The 18,049-nt window shown below is 33.5% G+C and overlaps 3 protein-coding genes across 3 annotated transcripts; 1 reads left to right on the top strand and 2 right to left on the bottom strand.

Annotated features, from left to right (window-relative positions):
* Window positions 1–6,170: 6,170 nt before the first annotated feature.
* Window positions 6,171–7,516, top strand: LOC133817068 (large ribosomal subunit protein eL27). Its single transcript, XM_062249452.1, has 2 exons — window positions 6,171–6,321; window positions 6,900–7,516. The coding sequence occupies exon 2, from the start codon at window positions 6,924–6,926 to the stop codon at window positions 7,329–7,331; it is 408 nt and encodes a 135-aa protein (XP_062105436.1). The 5' UTR covers window positions 6,171–6,321; window positions 6,900–6,923; the 3' UTR covers window positions 7,332–7,516.
* A 3,740-nt stretch (window positions 7,517–11,256) lies between these two features.
* Window positions 11,257–13,050, bottom strand: LOC133817070 (uncharacterized). The gene is made up of 7 exons (XM_062249454.1): window positions 12,896–13,050; window positions 12,756–12,796; window positions 12,334–12,391; window positions 12,093–12,186; window positions 11,736–11,820; window positions 11,591–11,656; window positions 11,257–11,506 (listed from the first exon to the last, which is right to left on the bottom strand). Exons 1-7 carry the CDS (start codon window positions 12,957–12,959, stop codon window positions 11,393–11,395), a joined length of 522 nt encoding a protein of 173 aa, XP_062105438.1. The 5' UTR covers window positions 12,960–13,050; the 3' UTR covers window positions 11,257–11,392.
* A 221-nt stretch (window positions 13,051–13,271) lies between these two features.
* On the bottom strand, window positions 13,272–14,530 carry LOC133817069 (ribonucleoside-diphosphate reductase small chain). Its single transcript, XM_062249453.1, has one exon. It carries the CDS (start codon window positions 14,450–14,452, stop codon window positions 13,463–13,465), a length of 990 nt encoding a protein of 329 aa, XP_062105437.1. The 5' UTR covers window positions 14,453–14,530; the 3' UTR covers window positions 13,272–13,462.
* Between the last annotated feature and the right edge of the window lie 3,519 nt (window positions 14,531–18,049).

Here is an 18,049-nt window from a genome sequence, read left to right on the forward strand (position 1 = left end):
TAAGGGATTGCCAGCAATGACCCCCACCATCTTTCCAGATTCTGTGACATCTAACGAGAAAGAAAATATGGTGAGGGCCATGCATGCAAGAATCACGAGCTCGATGGAATGAGCTCGGAAGTTTAGGAACGAAACACTAAATACTAAGATCCTTATTGAAGAGTCAGGGGCGTGTATTCCACGAAAAAGAAAAGGAGCGTGGATAATTTTTTGAAAATCCCGAAGTTCAAGGGAAAGAAGAGTGGCGGTTAACCAGGAAAAGCATTTTTGGGTTTCGTGCATTTGTCAAAGCCCATGTTTTTATCCGAAAACTTAATGTACAAGAAACGCTGCCTAAAAATTTCAAAACCCAGAAAATGGGAACCACACTCAAACGTCAAAACTGGGTATTAACCAGAGACGAACATCCGGAATGAAAATCTAGAAAGCATAAAAGCCTATCGGATCAAAACCTCCTATCGTATCATGCTAAGAACGTAAACTAGCATACACAGCAAGAACATTTTAAATGGAAAACAAAAATGGCATACTTACACAGTAATGGCGATTGCAGAGAGATCGTCGATTGAAGAAGAGGTTGCAGGAAAGAACTCACTGACTCGAACAAACCAGGATTCCTTTGCTTCTTTGGTCGAGAAAACATGCACAGAATAGGAATTTTGCAAAGGGGTCTCTGAGTTTGTTTTTCTTTTTTGCTTATGGCGAATGAAGGTAAAAGTGAAGAAGAAGATGAAGAGTGGGGTCTTGTATATATAAGTGGGGAAAATGAATTAATCAGGAGCGTCGAGTGAAATCCTCACTAGATCGAACGGATGGGGATCAATGACAAGAAGGCGCCGAAAAGTTGTCAGACGGACGATCGTGGGCGTGTTTCCAAGGCACTCGAGTACCAAAAGTGAGCAATACCCAGCTGACGCGTGTCCATTTTCAAAGGTGTGACGGTACAGTTCTCAAGGAAAGTAGTTCAAAAGTTTCCTTCTCTTAGGATTCGAACAAATACTTTTGAGGGGGCAAAATGTTATACCCAGATTTCGAGCCATGTTAATTATGACCTCGAAAGTTGGATTCGCAAATAAGTGGACTCATAAGGTTGGAAGCAAGCTCCAGGATCATATGTCGAGCTTGCAGGATATGGACGATCTCGAGTATGGTGACCTCGAAGAGTTCATGATCTCGAAAGATAGCTCCGGGAACACATTCATCTTCGGAGACAACTTCGGATCAGGGTTCCCGAGCTCGACGCGCATACGATCTCGAACAGGTTGAGTGATCTCGGACTAGGCAGATTTAACTGCTGAACCACGTAAAAATCGTGTGTTTGATTTGTTTTATTGTATTTGGCCGTTATCTATTATTGTTTTTGTGCTTTTCTTTCATTGTTTGACGAAAAACGGCGTCAACACCGTGAAAGAAAGAAAAAAAAGTATTGAATGAAACAAGTTTTGGGGAGTGTTACTTAATTGAAAAAAACAAAGGTGAACTCTATGAAAAGAAATAAAGAATGGATAGTGAAGGAGAAACTTTTTAAGATGTTGTTTGAAGGTTTGTATGTTTATGGCGTGAATTAAGCTTATATTTCATTTTTCATCCATGATAACTCTACAAAATAGAGTTATTTTACCATCTTTTATATGCTAATTGTTGCATAATTCTTGAGTTTTTAATTAATTTATTAAGTTTTTAAGTAATTTTGAATTTATTGGGTTTATTTTGATTTTAAATATTTTTGTGTGTTTTTATAGTTATTTTGTTGTAAAATGATGTAGTTAATTATTTGAATTATTGTAGTTGAATTTGAGGTAAAAAATGTTGTATTATTGAATTTAAATGTTAAATATAAATTAAGTTATAATTAATATTTTAAAAGAATTAAATTGATTTATTTTATAGTTGAAAATATTTTATTATGATTTATTTTATAGGTGTTATACCCAAAAATTGGAGATCAAGGACGTGGCAATAAATGTGACAAATGGCAGTGCATGGTCAGTAAAAGACACGTTAATAGTCAATAAATACATTGACTCCTCAAAGTTGTGAGAAAGTGACTCGGTAGACTGACGAAGAATTTGGACTGCTTGAAAGATGTCATAGCCAAGCCAAGTGCACCTTGATCCTAGGAGGCTAAAGAGGATGCATTCTAGGAAAGCTAAGGGGAGTGCATCCTAGGAGAGCTAAGGGGGGTGTATCGAGGAGAACTCAAGAAAGTGGTCTTAGGAGACCCCAAGGAGAAAGTGGTCCTAGGAGACCCCAAGGAGAAAGTCAAGGAGAAAGTGGTCTTAGGAGACCCCAAGGAGAAAGTGGTCCTAGGAGACCCCAAGGAGGATGTGGTCCTAGGAGACCCCAAGGGTGTGTCCGAGGTAAGCCTCCCAAGGTTTCCTAAGTGTTGGCTCGAACATGTCCAAGGTAAGTAGCTAAGGAGAAGGAGTCCCATGCAACCAAGAATTGAGACTTAGATTTTGACAAGGGGAGTGCCTCGGGCTTGTACAAGGTGAGATGCCAAGAAGGATGCCTCGGACCACCTTGGTCCGAGGAGAAGGCAAGAGAAGGTGCCTCAGAGCACCTTGGTCCGAGGAGAAGGCCATTATGTCCGATCGGACATGCCATGGAGAAGGATGCCTCAAAGTTTTCTGAGGTGAGAAACAAGAGAATTGCCTCGGACCTACCCGAGGTGAGGTGCCAAGGGAATTGGCTCGGACCACCTTTGGTCAAAGGAGAGCCATGCATATACCACCTTTGGTCCAAGGAAAGCTTGAAGGAGTAATCAACATGCATGTTACGTCAAAGTCTCCAGAACGACTCTAGCAAGAATTGGTCTAGGCACCCGGGAATCTCTCACTCCTCACTCAAATTGAGGAATCAGTTGTATTTTAAACATTTATTGTAATATAAATATAAGATGAATAATAAAATATCCCTATCGAAAGGGGATATCAGTTGAGGATCCTAGGCCTATAAATAGAGGGCTTATGGGATGAGAGAGGGGCTTCCTCTGCTTCTTCTTTCTAGAGAGAGAAAATTGGGTCTGAGTATTCTAGAGAGAGAAACTGCTGAAATAAGAGAGAATTCTTGTATTTTTGTAATCTGTACTGAAGAAACTCAGTTAGCTCAATCCATCTGATCTTGAGTATAGGTCTATAAATCACAACTCTAAGTGGATTAGGCTATTACCGATAATCGGGGCTGAACCACTATAAAAATCTCCAGTGTTATTTACTTTTCTTGTTTAAACCGTCTGTGTCGTTTTTATTTCTCTTCAAGGCTTGTCGTATTTGACGTTCTCACGTCGTTGGCTAAAAATGCAGTCAACAATAGGGATATTATTGTATTTTTATGTTTAGAAAAATGATAAAAAGCTGAAAAAGAAGTAGAAAATGGTATTTTTTAAATACTTTCAGCCATAAGGCCCAAGTCTCCAGGCCCACAAAGCCATTTGATGCTCTAGCCATCATCCCACATCCAGCACCTCCTTGCACATGAGAAGTCACCTCTCCAGCAGCTTTCGGACCAGCACCCCCTAGCCAACCAAAGCACCTCAACTGTCACGCCCGAGCCATCACCTCCCCTGCCGAAGCCCACCGTGGGCCTGCCTTCCCAGCCGCCTAGTCCCCTGCCACAGCCCACCTAGCCACTTTTCCTTGTTCCCTTGTATACCCAAAAATGCTAACTTTTTACCTATTTTCTACACATTTTTCACCACAACATCATCATTACACTCTATAATTTACTTCTACATACCATATTTATTTTATTTAATTAATTTAAATTGATTATTTTAATAATCTCATTTTGGCTATAAATATGAAATTTCAAAACCATTTTTAGGGTGCTTAATTTTTTGTTACCATCTTCTTTTCTCCCATTTTCTCTCTACCATTCTCCCTTCTATTTTGGGTTTTTCAAGAGCATTTTCAAGTATGTATGTTATTTATTTTGTAATTTCTACTATAGTTATGTGCTTATAATCTTTTTCATAAGATTATTAAGATCATGATGAAGCAACTTGTAACTAGGTAATATTTATGTTGTATGTTGATTTCCCTTGTAATGCAACAAAGTTTATAGATTTTTCTTCTTCATAGTTGTCTTTCATCTTTAATATCTCATATTTTGGATTGTTAGATAATATGCACTTTGTTCTTCATTTTGCAAAAAAACATAATATTTTTTGTGTAAGATGTGTCATTAAATTATACACATCCATGCTTAGAACAAAAATATTATGTTTTGCCTTATAAATAATTTTATTTGATTTTTTTTTTGTTTCATTAGGTTGATTCACATTAAATACTTTGAAATTATAATTTTTGAAAAGTGAAGAAAAATCATATCTTTTTAGAAGTAACTTGTGCTTAAAATTATAAATCTATTTGAAAAATGATAGTTTGAATTATTTTAACTATCACTAAAACTTGGGAATCAATATACTAATAAATATTATTAAACTTACATTTTGTGGATTCTAGTACCTTAATAATCTTTTCTTTTAACACTTATTTTCAAATCATGATTGGTTTATTTTTATTCTCTTAAATAGCTTTATTTTCAATCTTTTATTTTATGTTCATAACATTAAAAATCATCAATCTTTGGAGCTAAGTTAGAATTTATTAATTTTGGTTTAAGATAGTTTTCTTTTTTATTTTAGACAACTCATTTGGGTTCGATCTCGTGCTTACACGAACACTATATTCCATATACGATTTGTGCGCTTGCGAGTATTAAATATTTAAAACATACCCGTTTTGGGTACATCAATCCACCCTAACCTTAGTCCTTCCTTACAAGGCTAATAAATCATATTGCTAGGTACAAGTGATTGGGTGAGAATTGATTGCACACGCACATGGAAATCGAGTTTGAGACATGATCATGGTTTGAGTTGAAATTCTAATAGTTGTGGAATCTAGTTGTTTATTTTTTCTATAATTATATAAATGTGTGAGCTTTGAGGGCAGTAATAGTTTTGAATAAATCATGGCTCATGTTAGTGTTAGTGTTGTTAGTTTGTTTTCATGTTTGTTAGGGACTAGCAAAATCTTAAGCTTCAGGGTGTGTTCATAATGAAATAAAATTACTTTTCATTACTTTTTCTAAGGATTTTGATTAGTTTAGTGTGTTTTAGGTTTATTTTCTTTAAGTTTTATTGTTAATAGTTAATTTGAGAATCATGATGGAAAATCTTAGGAAAAATATGAAGTTTAATTTAAGATTTCATGTTAAAGTTTTATATTAGCTTGGTACGTGTTGCACAAAGCTATAACTTCAACCTTAATTTTGACCATGTTTTCGTCATTTTATGGAGAAAGTTCTTGAAATATAAGTTGTGTATCTCTTTCTTAGCATTCTAAATCATTTTAAATAATTTTATTTGGAGTTTTATGGGAAAGTTATGCGATTTTTACTGAGACGAGTTGAATTGGGAAAAATATTTTAAACAACAAGCTCAACTTGGGCTCAACAGCAAGAGACGTGGTCTCGTGGATAAATTGTAACTCTATTTTTTTATATGATAATTTATGGTATAGTTACAAAGGATCTCCCATTAATTTTAAGAAAATTTCGAATAATTTAAGATGTCAAAATCAGGATTTCAACGACTTGTTTACACGATTATTTATTTTGTAATAGGCTATTTGAACATAATTTTGGTATTCTAAAATATTTGAAATTTTTTTAAAACTTCCCTCTATAATAATATTATACATTTTCATATAAAAAAAAAGTTGTAACTTATTCCGGTATCAAAGTACATCTAGATAATAATTAAAAACAATCCACACTATATAATAGTATAGTATAGATATAAATCAAGAATATGCATGTAAGGTCATCTCCCATATTGTTTCAATTATGTATATTAACTAGTGAATAGATATGTACAAATGTTTATTATAAATCTTAAATTTTTATTTAATTTAATAAATTTAAGCATTTTGTTGTACTTAAATTACATGTTAAAGTAATTTTAAAATTATTTATCAATTACTAAAATAAATATATTTGATTATAAAAATAATGCTACCAAATTATTTAATACCCAATTATATTTTATGTCATTATTATTTAATTATTTTATGCCATTTTGCTATCAAAATTTGGTAAAATATTTTTATTGGACAAATTTTTTATATGTCCGATTTTAATAATATATATATTTTTTGCAGGAATATAAATATATATTTTAGAACAATAGAAACCCTAGAGTATATAAAGCCCTAAATCGCTCTTCTCTCGTTGCTTCCCTCTTTCGCAGAGCCGCTCTCTCTTTCTCGCACATTCTCTCATCTCAATCTCCTTCTCTCCGCCTCCGGTCTCCAGGTGAGTTTTTTCTTCTCTTAGTCTTTGTTATGTTTTTCTTTTACTGTTTCAATTTTGTGTTCATTTTTGTACAAATCTGAGCTTGAGTTTAATGGGTATGAGATTGGGGATTTTTTTATTGTAATTTTGTCTCTGCTGTTTTAGTTTCAAGATTATTTTTGTTTTGTTCATAATTTTTTAACAAAAATATGGATGCTTATACATTGTTCGACCATCTGTGTTCAGTTTTATTCCTTCTAAGAATTAAAATCTGAATAGTTTCATTTCGTGTGATTTTTTTGTTGAATAATGACGTTTGTTTTTAATCTTTAACTTATTCAGTCACTGATCATAAAAATAAAATACATATTCTATTTGTTTACATTGTGCGTATAAACTGGAACTATGATTTCTAAGTAGTGATTTTTGCTTTTGGACTGACTATGTACTGGAATCTGGATTATGCTTTTCCTTTTGTTATTTTGGTTCAATGGACTGGACTGTAACTATGAATTTATTAGTTTTGGACACTCAATGGATTGGAATTGATTGGATTGTAAGTTGTAACTATGGTATATGGATTTATTATTATAATTTAGGCCTAAAGTGAGGGACTTGCGAAAATGGTGAAGTTCTTGAAGCAGAACAAGGCCGTAATCGTCTTACAAGGGCGTTACGCCGGACGCAAGGCTGTCATCGTTCGCAACTTCGATGATGGTACCCGCGATCGCGCATATGGCCACTGTCTGGTTGCCGGGATCAACAAGTACCCCAGCAAGGTTATCCGCAAGGACTCGGCCAAGAAGACGGCCAAGAAGTCTCGGGTTAAGGCCTTTGTCAAGTTGGTTAACTACCAGCACCTGATGCCTACTCGCTACACCCTCGATGTTGATCTCAAGGATGTCGTCAATGTTGATGTTCTCCAGTCCAAGGACAAGAAGGTCACGGCATTGAAGGAGACCAAGAAGCGTTTCGAGGAGAGGTTCAAGACCGGAAAGAACAGATGGTTCTTCACCAAGCTCAGGTTTTGAGTCTCAGTGCAACACCAAATGCTTTTTACATTTTGGGTATTTTCCAAAGAGATGTTACTGTTTTTTGTTTCCTGTTTCTATGGATATTTTTGAGTTAAAAAAACTTATTAGGTTTTTGTTTCCTGTTTATCTTGAACTGATTTAGATTTAAAAATATATATTTATTATGAATTTTTTTTGGCTAATATGTGTGTCAGCATTAGCAAATGTATAAACATGAGAGATCTGAGCTTTAGGAAAATTGGATACAAGTTGTGGAATGTCTAATAACAAAGAGTGAAACTCAGTACAACTAAGAAAAAATAAATTTCAATGAAATGAACAGGAAGTTGAAACTCCACCAACTACTGATACTCTCAATCAAAGCCAGAGCTTCATAACTTCAGATTTAAAACAGCCTATGATAGGTTTTGACATAGCAGTTGGTTGTGTATTATTGAACTTGAACAAAATGAATCAAGACTTAGAGAGGTCGAACGCCTAATGAGGCCCAAAAGCCCAAGATTTTATTTTTTGTTACTTAAAAAAAATGGCAAATAAAACTTCAATTAAATGAAGAACTCCCTCCTCCCCCCAGATCCACGTTCTCTAAAAACAACTTTTACATAATTATAAAAAATAGAAAATTTAGAAAACAACTTAAACATGTTTTCAATATTCTCAGAGAAATCCTTTTTTGCCAAGAAAAATTATTCAAATCCGAGAAAAATCTATGAATTTATAAAATAAATGAGTCTCCAGCTTCTAATATGGCTTTCAATTCAGTTCAGGATTGATCTCATTTCTTTTTGGGGTCCTTTTTGCATTTTTAGTATAAAAACTACCCTTGTTCTAATTATTTGGTAGCTCATTTAAGTTAATATTCAATTAACTTTTTTTGGCTCGTTGCTGTACTTAGATGATTAACCATTACATTTGAAATTTTGATTCAAAATGGGGAAAAATGGGAGTAGTTCTTTTATTTTTATGGGAGTTTTGATCACTGCAGACCATATATTTGTAATAATGCTACAATGAGATTTTGAAAAACAGGGTAGAAGAAGAGGTATGATTCCCTTTTCCAACACTTTATGATTGTTACACAGCAAAGTATATGTACGTATTATTTGTCACGTTGAATTGTTGAGCTTGGTATTATTAGGTGGTAAAGCTATTCTCCGAAATCAATATTATGTCACTAAGATGAGTTTCTTTTCTGGAGTAAATGTAATATGCATTATAGTCAATCATTTTCTCTGTCATACTTAGAATATTAATATTTTTGTATTCTTTTTCATCCGCATAATCAAAAATATTTTTATAAAAAAAAAGGTAAAAAGGCCTAGTTGCCAAATTTAGGAACATCTCTTAGCAACAATCTGACTTGGGAACTCACATTCTAACTTAGGGACTCACAAATGGCTTTGGCAACCCCTCTAGCATTTGCATTAGAGATGCTCTTAACTTTCCAATTGACAAAGTGATTATTTCCAATTAATTTATATTGTGTGTAAATCTCATTGAACTACTAACACATCAGGGTATCTTTTTATTGATAGTATATAACTCAATCCACAAAAGATATTTTGGTATTGGTTCAACACCAAAGAACCAACATCAAAATAGTAAAATTTGTGCATAATACTAAAAGTTACACAAATAAGTATATTCATTATTATTATATTATTTTACCTTATAAATAAAATAATATAAATATATTTATTTATAAAATATTAATATAAAAAATAAAAAGCAAAAAAAAAAAATCATCCCATTGGAATTGAATTGGTGTGAATTTCACACCAAAATGCATATACGCCGTTGAGTTAGAGAAGCTCTTAGGGCAACTCCAACCACAAAAATCATTTTGGTGTTGACAAAATAGTTTTTAGCATCATATTTTTTTTTCATTCCAACCATAACACTAAATTTTACACAAAAAATATATTATTTTATCTTATAAATAAAATAATATAACTATACATTTATTTATAAAATATTAATATAAAAAGCAAAAAGAAAGAAAAAAAAAAGACATTTTGCAATTGCTATAGTATTCCACCCCCACCATATATGGTGGAACACTTTAACATTCCACCAAAATGATATTATGTTTCTCGTCCCATTAGAATTGATTTTGTGAATTTCACACCAAAATGCATATATGTTGTCTCATTGGAGAAGCTCTTAGAGAATTACCAATAAAATGTTAATATCTTTTTTCTCCAAGAATTGGAGTGAAGGCTAGAGCTAGGGTTGATAAGTGCTCAAAAAGCAATATCATTATTTCACTTTTCATATTCTTCAACGAACACAATATGATCATATGTTTAGAAAATAGGATGAAAAATAATTTGAGTGTGAAGACAACATAGAAGAAGTTACCAACAATGCATCAAGATATGAAGTGAATTTATGTGATGAATCTACTAGAGCAATGGCAAGTTGTCGAGATCATATTGATTAAGTTATATAGACTGATTATAATAATAAGGATTAGTCAATTATATATTAATATTAAATTAAAATAATGTTTATATGAATGTAGTGTAGAATGATGATAATTTTTTTAATTATATAAGTTTTCAAGTATTTTAATATTTTATTAACTTATATAAAATTAATATTAACATAATTAATTCATAGTAAATAAATATTTGAGATATTTATATTTGTTCTTATTTTGAGTTAAAAGATAAAATTAAAAATTGTGATTGAAGAATAAAAAATCTTATTTTTTTCAATGAGTGCCAAAAATATTTTAATTTTTTAAAATAATGAATATTTATAGAGGTGGAATTTAAATTTAATTTACTAAATATGGGTAATTTTGTACTAAACTTTTTCTAGAAAGTGTGAAAAGAAATTTTAAAAATTTGCATTTTAAAAAAAATTAAAATTTATGAGGTGTTTATTAAAAAAAAAGAGTGAGTGGAAAGAGAGAGAAAAAAAAAGGCTTTTATTAATTGGAACATAACTAAAATTCTAATAAAAAAAATATTACTAGCTACTTTTACACCTAAACTTTTTATATTGATACACCCACAAATTTATAAAACATAGTCATCTATTGTTTTTTTTTTTTAAAAAAAAAGCTAAATATAATTTAATACCATAATATTAATTTTCTATGTTTCAATTACTTGGCTTAAAAAAAATAAAAGTAAATTCAAAAAATGAGATGTCTAAATAAGTTTTGAAGGTGCATATAACATCACACAATTCTCTATGCATTGGTCGTTGAGTATTTTGGCCCCAAAGAATCAATTATGAGAATTTTGGCATAATTAGATGGACAGCTGACAGAAGTGGTTCCTCGCAGGCCTCGCTCTCTGATACTCTTTGATGAGATTTAAAAGGCTCAAACATACATTTTTAACATTCTTCTTCAGACTTTGAAGGACGACAGACTCACAAATGGTTTAAAGGGGATTTAAAATTGTCATTATTAAAGGGGAAAATTTTGGTTTTGGGCAAGTGAAGATGGCAGTTGCAGATGAACTCAGGAAAAAAATTCAGGCCTGAGTTCTTGAATAGGCTTGATGGTGTTTAAGCTACTTGAAGATGCTCAGCTGAAACAGATAGTGAATATTATGCTGAAAGAAGTTATTCAAAGACTTAAAGAAAAATAATATTATCCTGGTGATGGGGTCTGAGTTCGAAGAGAAGTTGGCTAAAGAAGAAAATAATCCATCTATGGGGCTAGGCCATTGAGAAGACCAATTGTGAGACTCTTTAAAGATAGCTTGGCTGAGAGGATTCTGAGGGAAGACATTAAAGAAGGTGACACAGTAACTGTGAGTCTTGTCAAATGAGTCTTTACTGAATTATTATTATCATGAACTTATTTGAATCCTCAAATTAAATGACTTTCTTTTATCAACTTCCTTCAAAAGAAGCCTTCTTTGTTTTTTATGTGATTTTATGACAGCAAGTGAAAACAGAATGAGGAAAAACGAACAAGTTCATTAACCACAAGACTAGAATTTGTTTTGAGACAGACCACAAAAGTTAGAGATGGCCTGAAAATGTTTGCAGCCGAACAAATACACTGATTCACTGCATTTTTACAAGTTTCTGATCTACCTTGGCTTGTATACAGGCGAGACCCTCCGCCGAACAATATCCTGAATCTGCTCTGCTGACAAAACTGATACCTCAAAATCAAAGTCAGCATTTTCCATCTGCTGATGCAACTGTAATCAACACAAGACTGGCTTTAGAGAAAAGTCCTTTGCCATTTAAATCCCAACTAAACTATTTAAAAACAAATATATGACCTTCTCCAGAATTGTAGATTGATCATCAAGGTCAAACTTGCGCATAAGCTTCAGCATCTCAAGTTGCTGGAATAAGAATCACTCAACTTCAGAAAAACCAATCATTTTTATCAGTGTAGATTTTGTGATAATCAGACAAGTTTACCTGCTCTTGTAGTAGTTCTTGACGACGCATTCTTTCAGCATATTCATCTGGTCCAAGCTGTGCTTCATCACAGACCATTTCTTCCCTGTTATTTCATTGATTAGTAGTTTAGTATTGCTAGCAAAAGTGCTATAAATCACAAACTTTCTTCTCCTTTTGATCGTTCAAAAGTGTAACATGGACATTCCCAATTGTAAAATTAGCCTTAGCTCATAAAACTAAAGTTGGGAATTTTTCTCTTGGACATACCGATTGAATATGATAGTTGACCAAATGATAAACACTTGAAAAGAGTGTACAGGCACAAATTTCATCTTCTCAAATACAAATTTTAGCTAAGAGAAAGAGCTTACTCACTTTGCAACGAATTTATAAAACTGAATCATCAATTCTTGATCACTTTCATATGTCATATTCACCTTGCCCAGGCATGATATGCCGAAACTAGGATCTGCAATAAACAAAGCTTAAACACTCAATAACAAGCTTTCTGGATACTAAAACTGTTGCTTGTTATTCTTCCATGAAAATATATTAAACAGGCCAAGAATCTAAAGACTAAAGTAAACGAATTTTTAGACATGAACAAGAATTTTACCAACTCCCATTTCCAAAAATATCTCTTCCTGTATGGTGGTGGTTACAGCTACAGCTTCCTGCAGATTTGCCCAAAAATTACTGACTATAAATCAAATCAATTGACAGAGTAACATTTTTGGCAAAAAAATGTTTAAGATATACAAAAAAACGTCACAACCCTTGTATCAATTTCAAACTAGTGAATGAGTTTGACAAGAAAGATTACACATTTACAACTACCCTATAACTGTTTTACATAATCTTCTCCAGATCTGAAATGGCATAATTTTTAAACTTGGTTAATTTTAATAATGTTCCCCTTAATGGGTACAGAAAAAAGAATAACTTCCATTAAAAACGAGTCACATTTTGAAAACTTCATTAGACAATGATAGCAGTTTCAATAAATAAATTAAAAGCAAATTTGGAGAAGAGATTAACCTGCTGGTCTTGAACAGCCTCTGCAATCCTTTTCTTAACATCTGAAAATGATTACAATACCAAATAAAATATTAAAAATAAAAACATGGGCAGTAAAGAAATCAATTTGAAATGGGAAAAAATAAAATAAAAATTAGTACCAGGCTGAGAAGTGAGGTAAGAGAAGCGATTGAAGAGATGGAGCAACTGTTCTCTCGACAACATTCTGGTGTGTTATCAATTCTATATTTTGAATTCTGACACTAAATGTCTTATCTTTTTAACAAACCCTTAAAAATAATATCTACCTCTTTCTCCTTTGTTTAATAAAAATCTCACCAAACAGCCTTTTTTATTTTTTTAATAAAAGACTTAAAGGGGTATCGAGTACTGTGCAAGTAGACTCTTTTCAAGTTAAATTTCCAAAAAATGACATTTTTACCTATTCTCTAATCTTTTGGCTCTTTCAATGTGGTCAATTTTTACTTGCAAGAAAAGCCAAAAGATAAAAAAGCAAAATTTATGGTCCAAACAATAAAACCAAAGAAGATAACACTGATTTTATTTCCTTTTTTTTTCCCTTAAATATCTCAAAGCAACAAGTACCGAAAAAAAAGATAGTAATATATATGATAAAATTTGAAACACTAAACTAAAAAATTAACACATATTTCACAAACGGATTACAAATTAGATATAATGATCATCATCAGCAGCATAAACCCAGATCAGAAATCCTCGTCGAGCTTGAACACATGGTTACCGCCATCGCCATTGATGCTGTACATCACAGAGGCCTTTTGGTACTCTCCAACCCTCTTCTCAAAGAAGTTGGTCTTACCCTGCAACGATATCAGCTCCATCCAATCAAAGGGGTTCTGGGCATTGTAGATCTTGGCGTAACCCAACGCATCCATCAATCGATCAGCCACGAACTCGATATACTTGCACATAAGATCACCGTTCATACCCACCAACGCACAAGGCAGAGCATCACAGACGAACTCCCTCTCGATATCAACGGCATCGCGGATGATTCCCCTGACTCGCTCCTCGCTCAGCTTCTTCTTCAGAAGCGTGTAAAGCAAACACGCGAAATCGCAGTGTAACCCTTCATCTCGCGATATCAACTCGTTAGAGAACGTGAGACCCGGCATCAACCCGCGTTTCTTTAGCCAAAATATCGCGCAGAAACTTCCGGAGAAGAAGATCCCCTCGACGCAGGCGAACGCGATCAACCGCTCCGCGAAAGATTCTGAGCCGTCGATCCACCTCATGGCCCACTGAGCCTTCTTGGCCACACAAGGAATGGTCTCGATGGCGTGAAAGAGGCGGTTCTTCTCGGCCGGGTCTTTAATGTAAGTCTCCAACAAGAGACTGTACATCTCAGAGTGAATATTCTCAATAGCGATCTGGAACCCATAAAAGGCACGCGCCTCCGCGACTTGAATCTCCTTCATGAACCTTCCGGCGAGATTCTCCAAAACGATGCCGTCTGAGGCGGCAAAGAAAGCAAGAACATGGGAAATGAAGTGCTTCTCATCGGGGGTCATGTTCTCCCATTGGGTATTGTCTTGGGAGAGATCCACCTCCTCCGCCGTCCAGAACGAGGCCTCGGCCTTCTTGTACATCTCCCAAATCTCCGGGTACTGAATTGGGAACATGCAGAACCTATCGGGGTTGGGAGCGAGCAGTGGCTCTTCTGGGTAAGCAGGCATCTTCGATTGGAAATGAAGAAAGATTGGAAATGTTGAATTGGGAATTAGGTCTTTCTCTGAAGGTTTTGGCTATGGAGGCTGAGTGAGTTTGTGTGGATATATATAAGGGTTTTTCTCTGTCAAAGAAAGGGTTTTTTTGAATATTGAATTGGGGCGCGCGTAATCTAAAATTTTGAGAAGCTTACGGGAGACTGAACTAGTAGAAGGGTAATTTGGGTATTTTGGAGAATAATTTATTGTGTTTGACAGTGTGGTCCCTGGTAGCGCCTGTGAAAGTATTTGCAGAGAATGACATAACCGTCATTTCGGTGATGGTAGGTGTGTAATTATGGTGAACCTGTGAGGGCTTTTTGGGTAATTTGATTGTTTTAAAGAAGAAGCTTGAGAGGGAAGCTTTTGGTTTTAAATGGCGGGAATTTTTAGTAGCGCGCGTCAGTTGAAAAAAGCAGTGCCAGCTTTCAATTTTTTTTTTTTTTTAAATATTGAAAATTTATCAAATTTTTCAAAATTACAGGGATTTTTTTTTTTGTTTTTTTTTTTGCAATTTGTAAATTTGAAAAAATAGACTTAACACGAGTTTAATGAACGATTCAGAGGGAAGGCACACACGTGACACACTCTACCACGTGTGCTCTACAAGAATCCACCATGCTTATAATATCTTCTCTTCCTCTTTTTAAGCAAGTTTTCTTTATAGTTTCTTTTCTACAATTTTCTATCTATTTTATATTTTCAATAAATTAACTTTTGTTCTTTTTCCTATAAAGTATATTTTTAGAATTAAAATATTTACAAAATTATTCATTCTCCACACAGCTTTTCATTGAGAAAATGGCACATTTACCAACAAATGTAATTTTTATAAGAGTAATTTCAATATGATTAACTATTTCTATTAAAATTTCCAAATAGACTATCCTGAATTTTATATTTGTTGCCAAACATATAATTTAAGATTAATTATAAAGTTTTGTTTTTCATTTAATTTTTTCAAATAGCTTACACATCTACCTTGGAAGATAGCTCATTTATTTCATTTTTTTGGTACATAAAATGGGAGGAGGGGGCTACTAGTGTGGCTCCCATCTTTCGGCGTTACCATGAAAGTTCCAACCCCACTAAGAAATGTTTGCCAAAACCCTATTCGACTAGGGATGTGCAAAATATTTTGCAACACGCCTAACCCAAATAAACTACCAAAATCAATCCAAAAAAATGCAACTTGAAAAACTTGAGTAAAATTTAACCCACCTAATCTGTGAACTGGGTGAGTTGAAAAATAGGTCCAACCCGCCCAATTAAAAATGACCCGCTCAATTATACTTTTTATTTTTTTAATATTCTAATTGTTGAATTTATATTTACAAAATAAATTAAATACATTTAAAAAACAAAAAAACCCTAAGTTTACCTCGTATCTCACTCCTTCTCGTTTATTTCTCAGTTTCTCCCCACTCTACCACCACCTCCCTCTGCAGCCCTGCCCCAAACTCGATCTACCTATTCCTTCATCTCACAGTCTCAGTGGTGGTTCTCTTCTCCCTCCACGAGCTGATGGCAGTGCTTTTCTCTCTTAGCGAGTCGATGATGAGTCTGATTTTAGCATAGTTTTTAACATGTGTTTAGGGTAAGTTTGAGTCATTTTGGTGGAGTGTTATGTGGTATTATGCTTGTTTTGGTATGTTTGCAGGAAATAGGAGAAGGAAATGTGAAGTTTGAGAAATGGCTGAAAAATCAGCTTAATTTGTGAAATTTATGCTAAAAGTTTACAAGAAGAAAGTTGAGGATTCATTTGTAGATATAATTGCTCGTTTTGGAGTTTTGGAACAAGTTTTTGGGGAAATGCGAGAGGCTATGGCGCTTGAATGAAGAGCTGCAGTGCAAGGAAAAAAGTAGAGAATGCCAATTTTCTGGAGTTATGAAGGGCCGCGACGCATGTGGGAAGGGCCGCGGCGCTTGCTGAAAACAGAGAGCAGGCTGCGCAAATCCAATGAGGCGCGCCGCGGCGCTTGAATGCCAGGGCCGCGGCGCGTGTGTTTATACGTGGCTATCAGAAGGGCGAAAACTGTTAAACATTTTTAGGGTTTCATTTAAAATACGTTTTTAAGAGTTAATTAGGGGGGGTTTAATTTTTTATGTGGAGAAGTTATTAGAGACTTGGGAGAACATTGAAGACCTAGAGTTTGATTTCTTAATTTCTTCTGTATTTTCTTTTCTGGAGTTTATGTATATATTTAATTTGATTGATTCCATTATGTTTGCTTTGAACTAATCTTGTTATTAGGGTGTTACTGAATTCTTCTTGAAGCTTTTGATTCCTTAATGAAATTTTTCTGAATTTCTTTCTTCTGCTGTGGATTATTTATCTCAGCTTAATGCTTGTAAATGTTTTATCATCATTTACATGTTTATATGATTTTAACCTATGCTCTGAAAAGAGAAGGCTAATTATGCTATAGGTAAATAATCACAATTTTATATTAGACGAAAGTACTTCTATGAATTGTGTAGTTTAGGGATTATGTGTTTAAAGCCTGCAATATATTGATTTACCACAAAGATGTAGGAAATAATATATTGTAGAGAATTATAGAGATCCTAGCAAGACTATAATATATAATTGTAATATGCTATCACAATAGAATTAAGAAATATTGAAAATTGGTTAGAAATCATAAGTGGATGGTTGATGAAACTAAAGCCCTAACTTTTACATCCATTGAATTAATTCAAATTTTTATCTCTGCATTGCTCTAAGTGCTTAATAGTTTTCTTAATTTTTAGTAATAATTATTTTATTTTTAATTCTGAAATTATTATTTAAATCAATTAGAATTAGAGGTTAATTATCATATACTTAAATTATTATCATATATCAGTCTTCGTGGGATCGACACTTTACTTATCATATACTACTTGATTTGACCACGTATACTTGCGTGTTAATTTTTAGAGATCAGTCGGCGGCGATGCTCTTCTCTCTCGGGTGGGCTCTTTATCTCCCTTCTCCTCTGGTCTAAGTCAATAAGTATATTATGTATATTATAATATATATTCTATATGATATATATTCTCTCCGGTGTGCTCTTCTGTATGTATATTATAACAAGTTCTATCAATGATATATTGGAAATACATATTGCAGGATCTTTATTTATTTTCATGTAATTTGCATATTATAAAAAAACATGCAAATTCCTATAACATGCTCCTATGAAATTGATACAAATACAGAGTAAAGTAAAAACTTACATTACGCAGCGGAACTATAACAACTCATTCATTCAATCTCTCTAACACTTGATTCATTTCTGTAGCAGAGTATTATCAAGAGATTGAACTAGATCAGCAACACAGTCTTCCTCACCAAGCATTTGATCAACCTATAACTAGTGTGGGCTGGTTCTCAACACATGAGATAGATATCTGTAAGAGAAGAAGAAGATTGAGTGGCCAATAAAGGATTACACTGTCTAAGTTTTCACTTACCCAATGAATCAATTGAGACTTCCTCATAAAAACCATTGATATCATATTTCTTATATAGGCAACTTAATGGGCTTTGTTTAAATTTAAATTAATTAAAATAATAAACAA

This window comes from Humulus lupulus, chromosome 2 (assembly GCF_963169125.1).
Source record: "Humulus lupulus chromosome 2, drHumLupu1.1, whole genome shotgun sequence".
Lineage (NCBI taxonomy): Eukaryota > Viridiplantae > Streptophyta > Magnoliopsida > Rosales > Cannabaceae > Humulus > Humulus lupulus.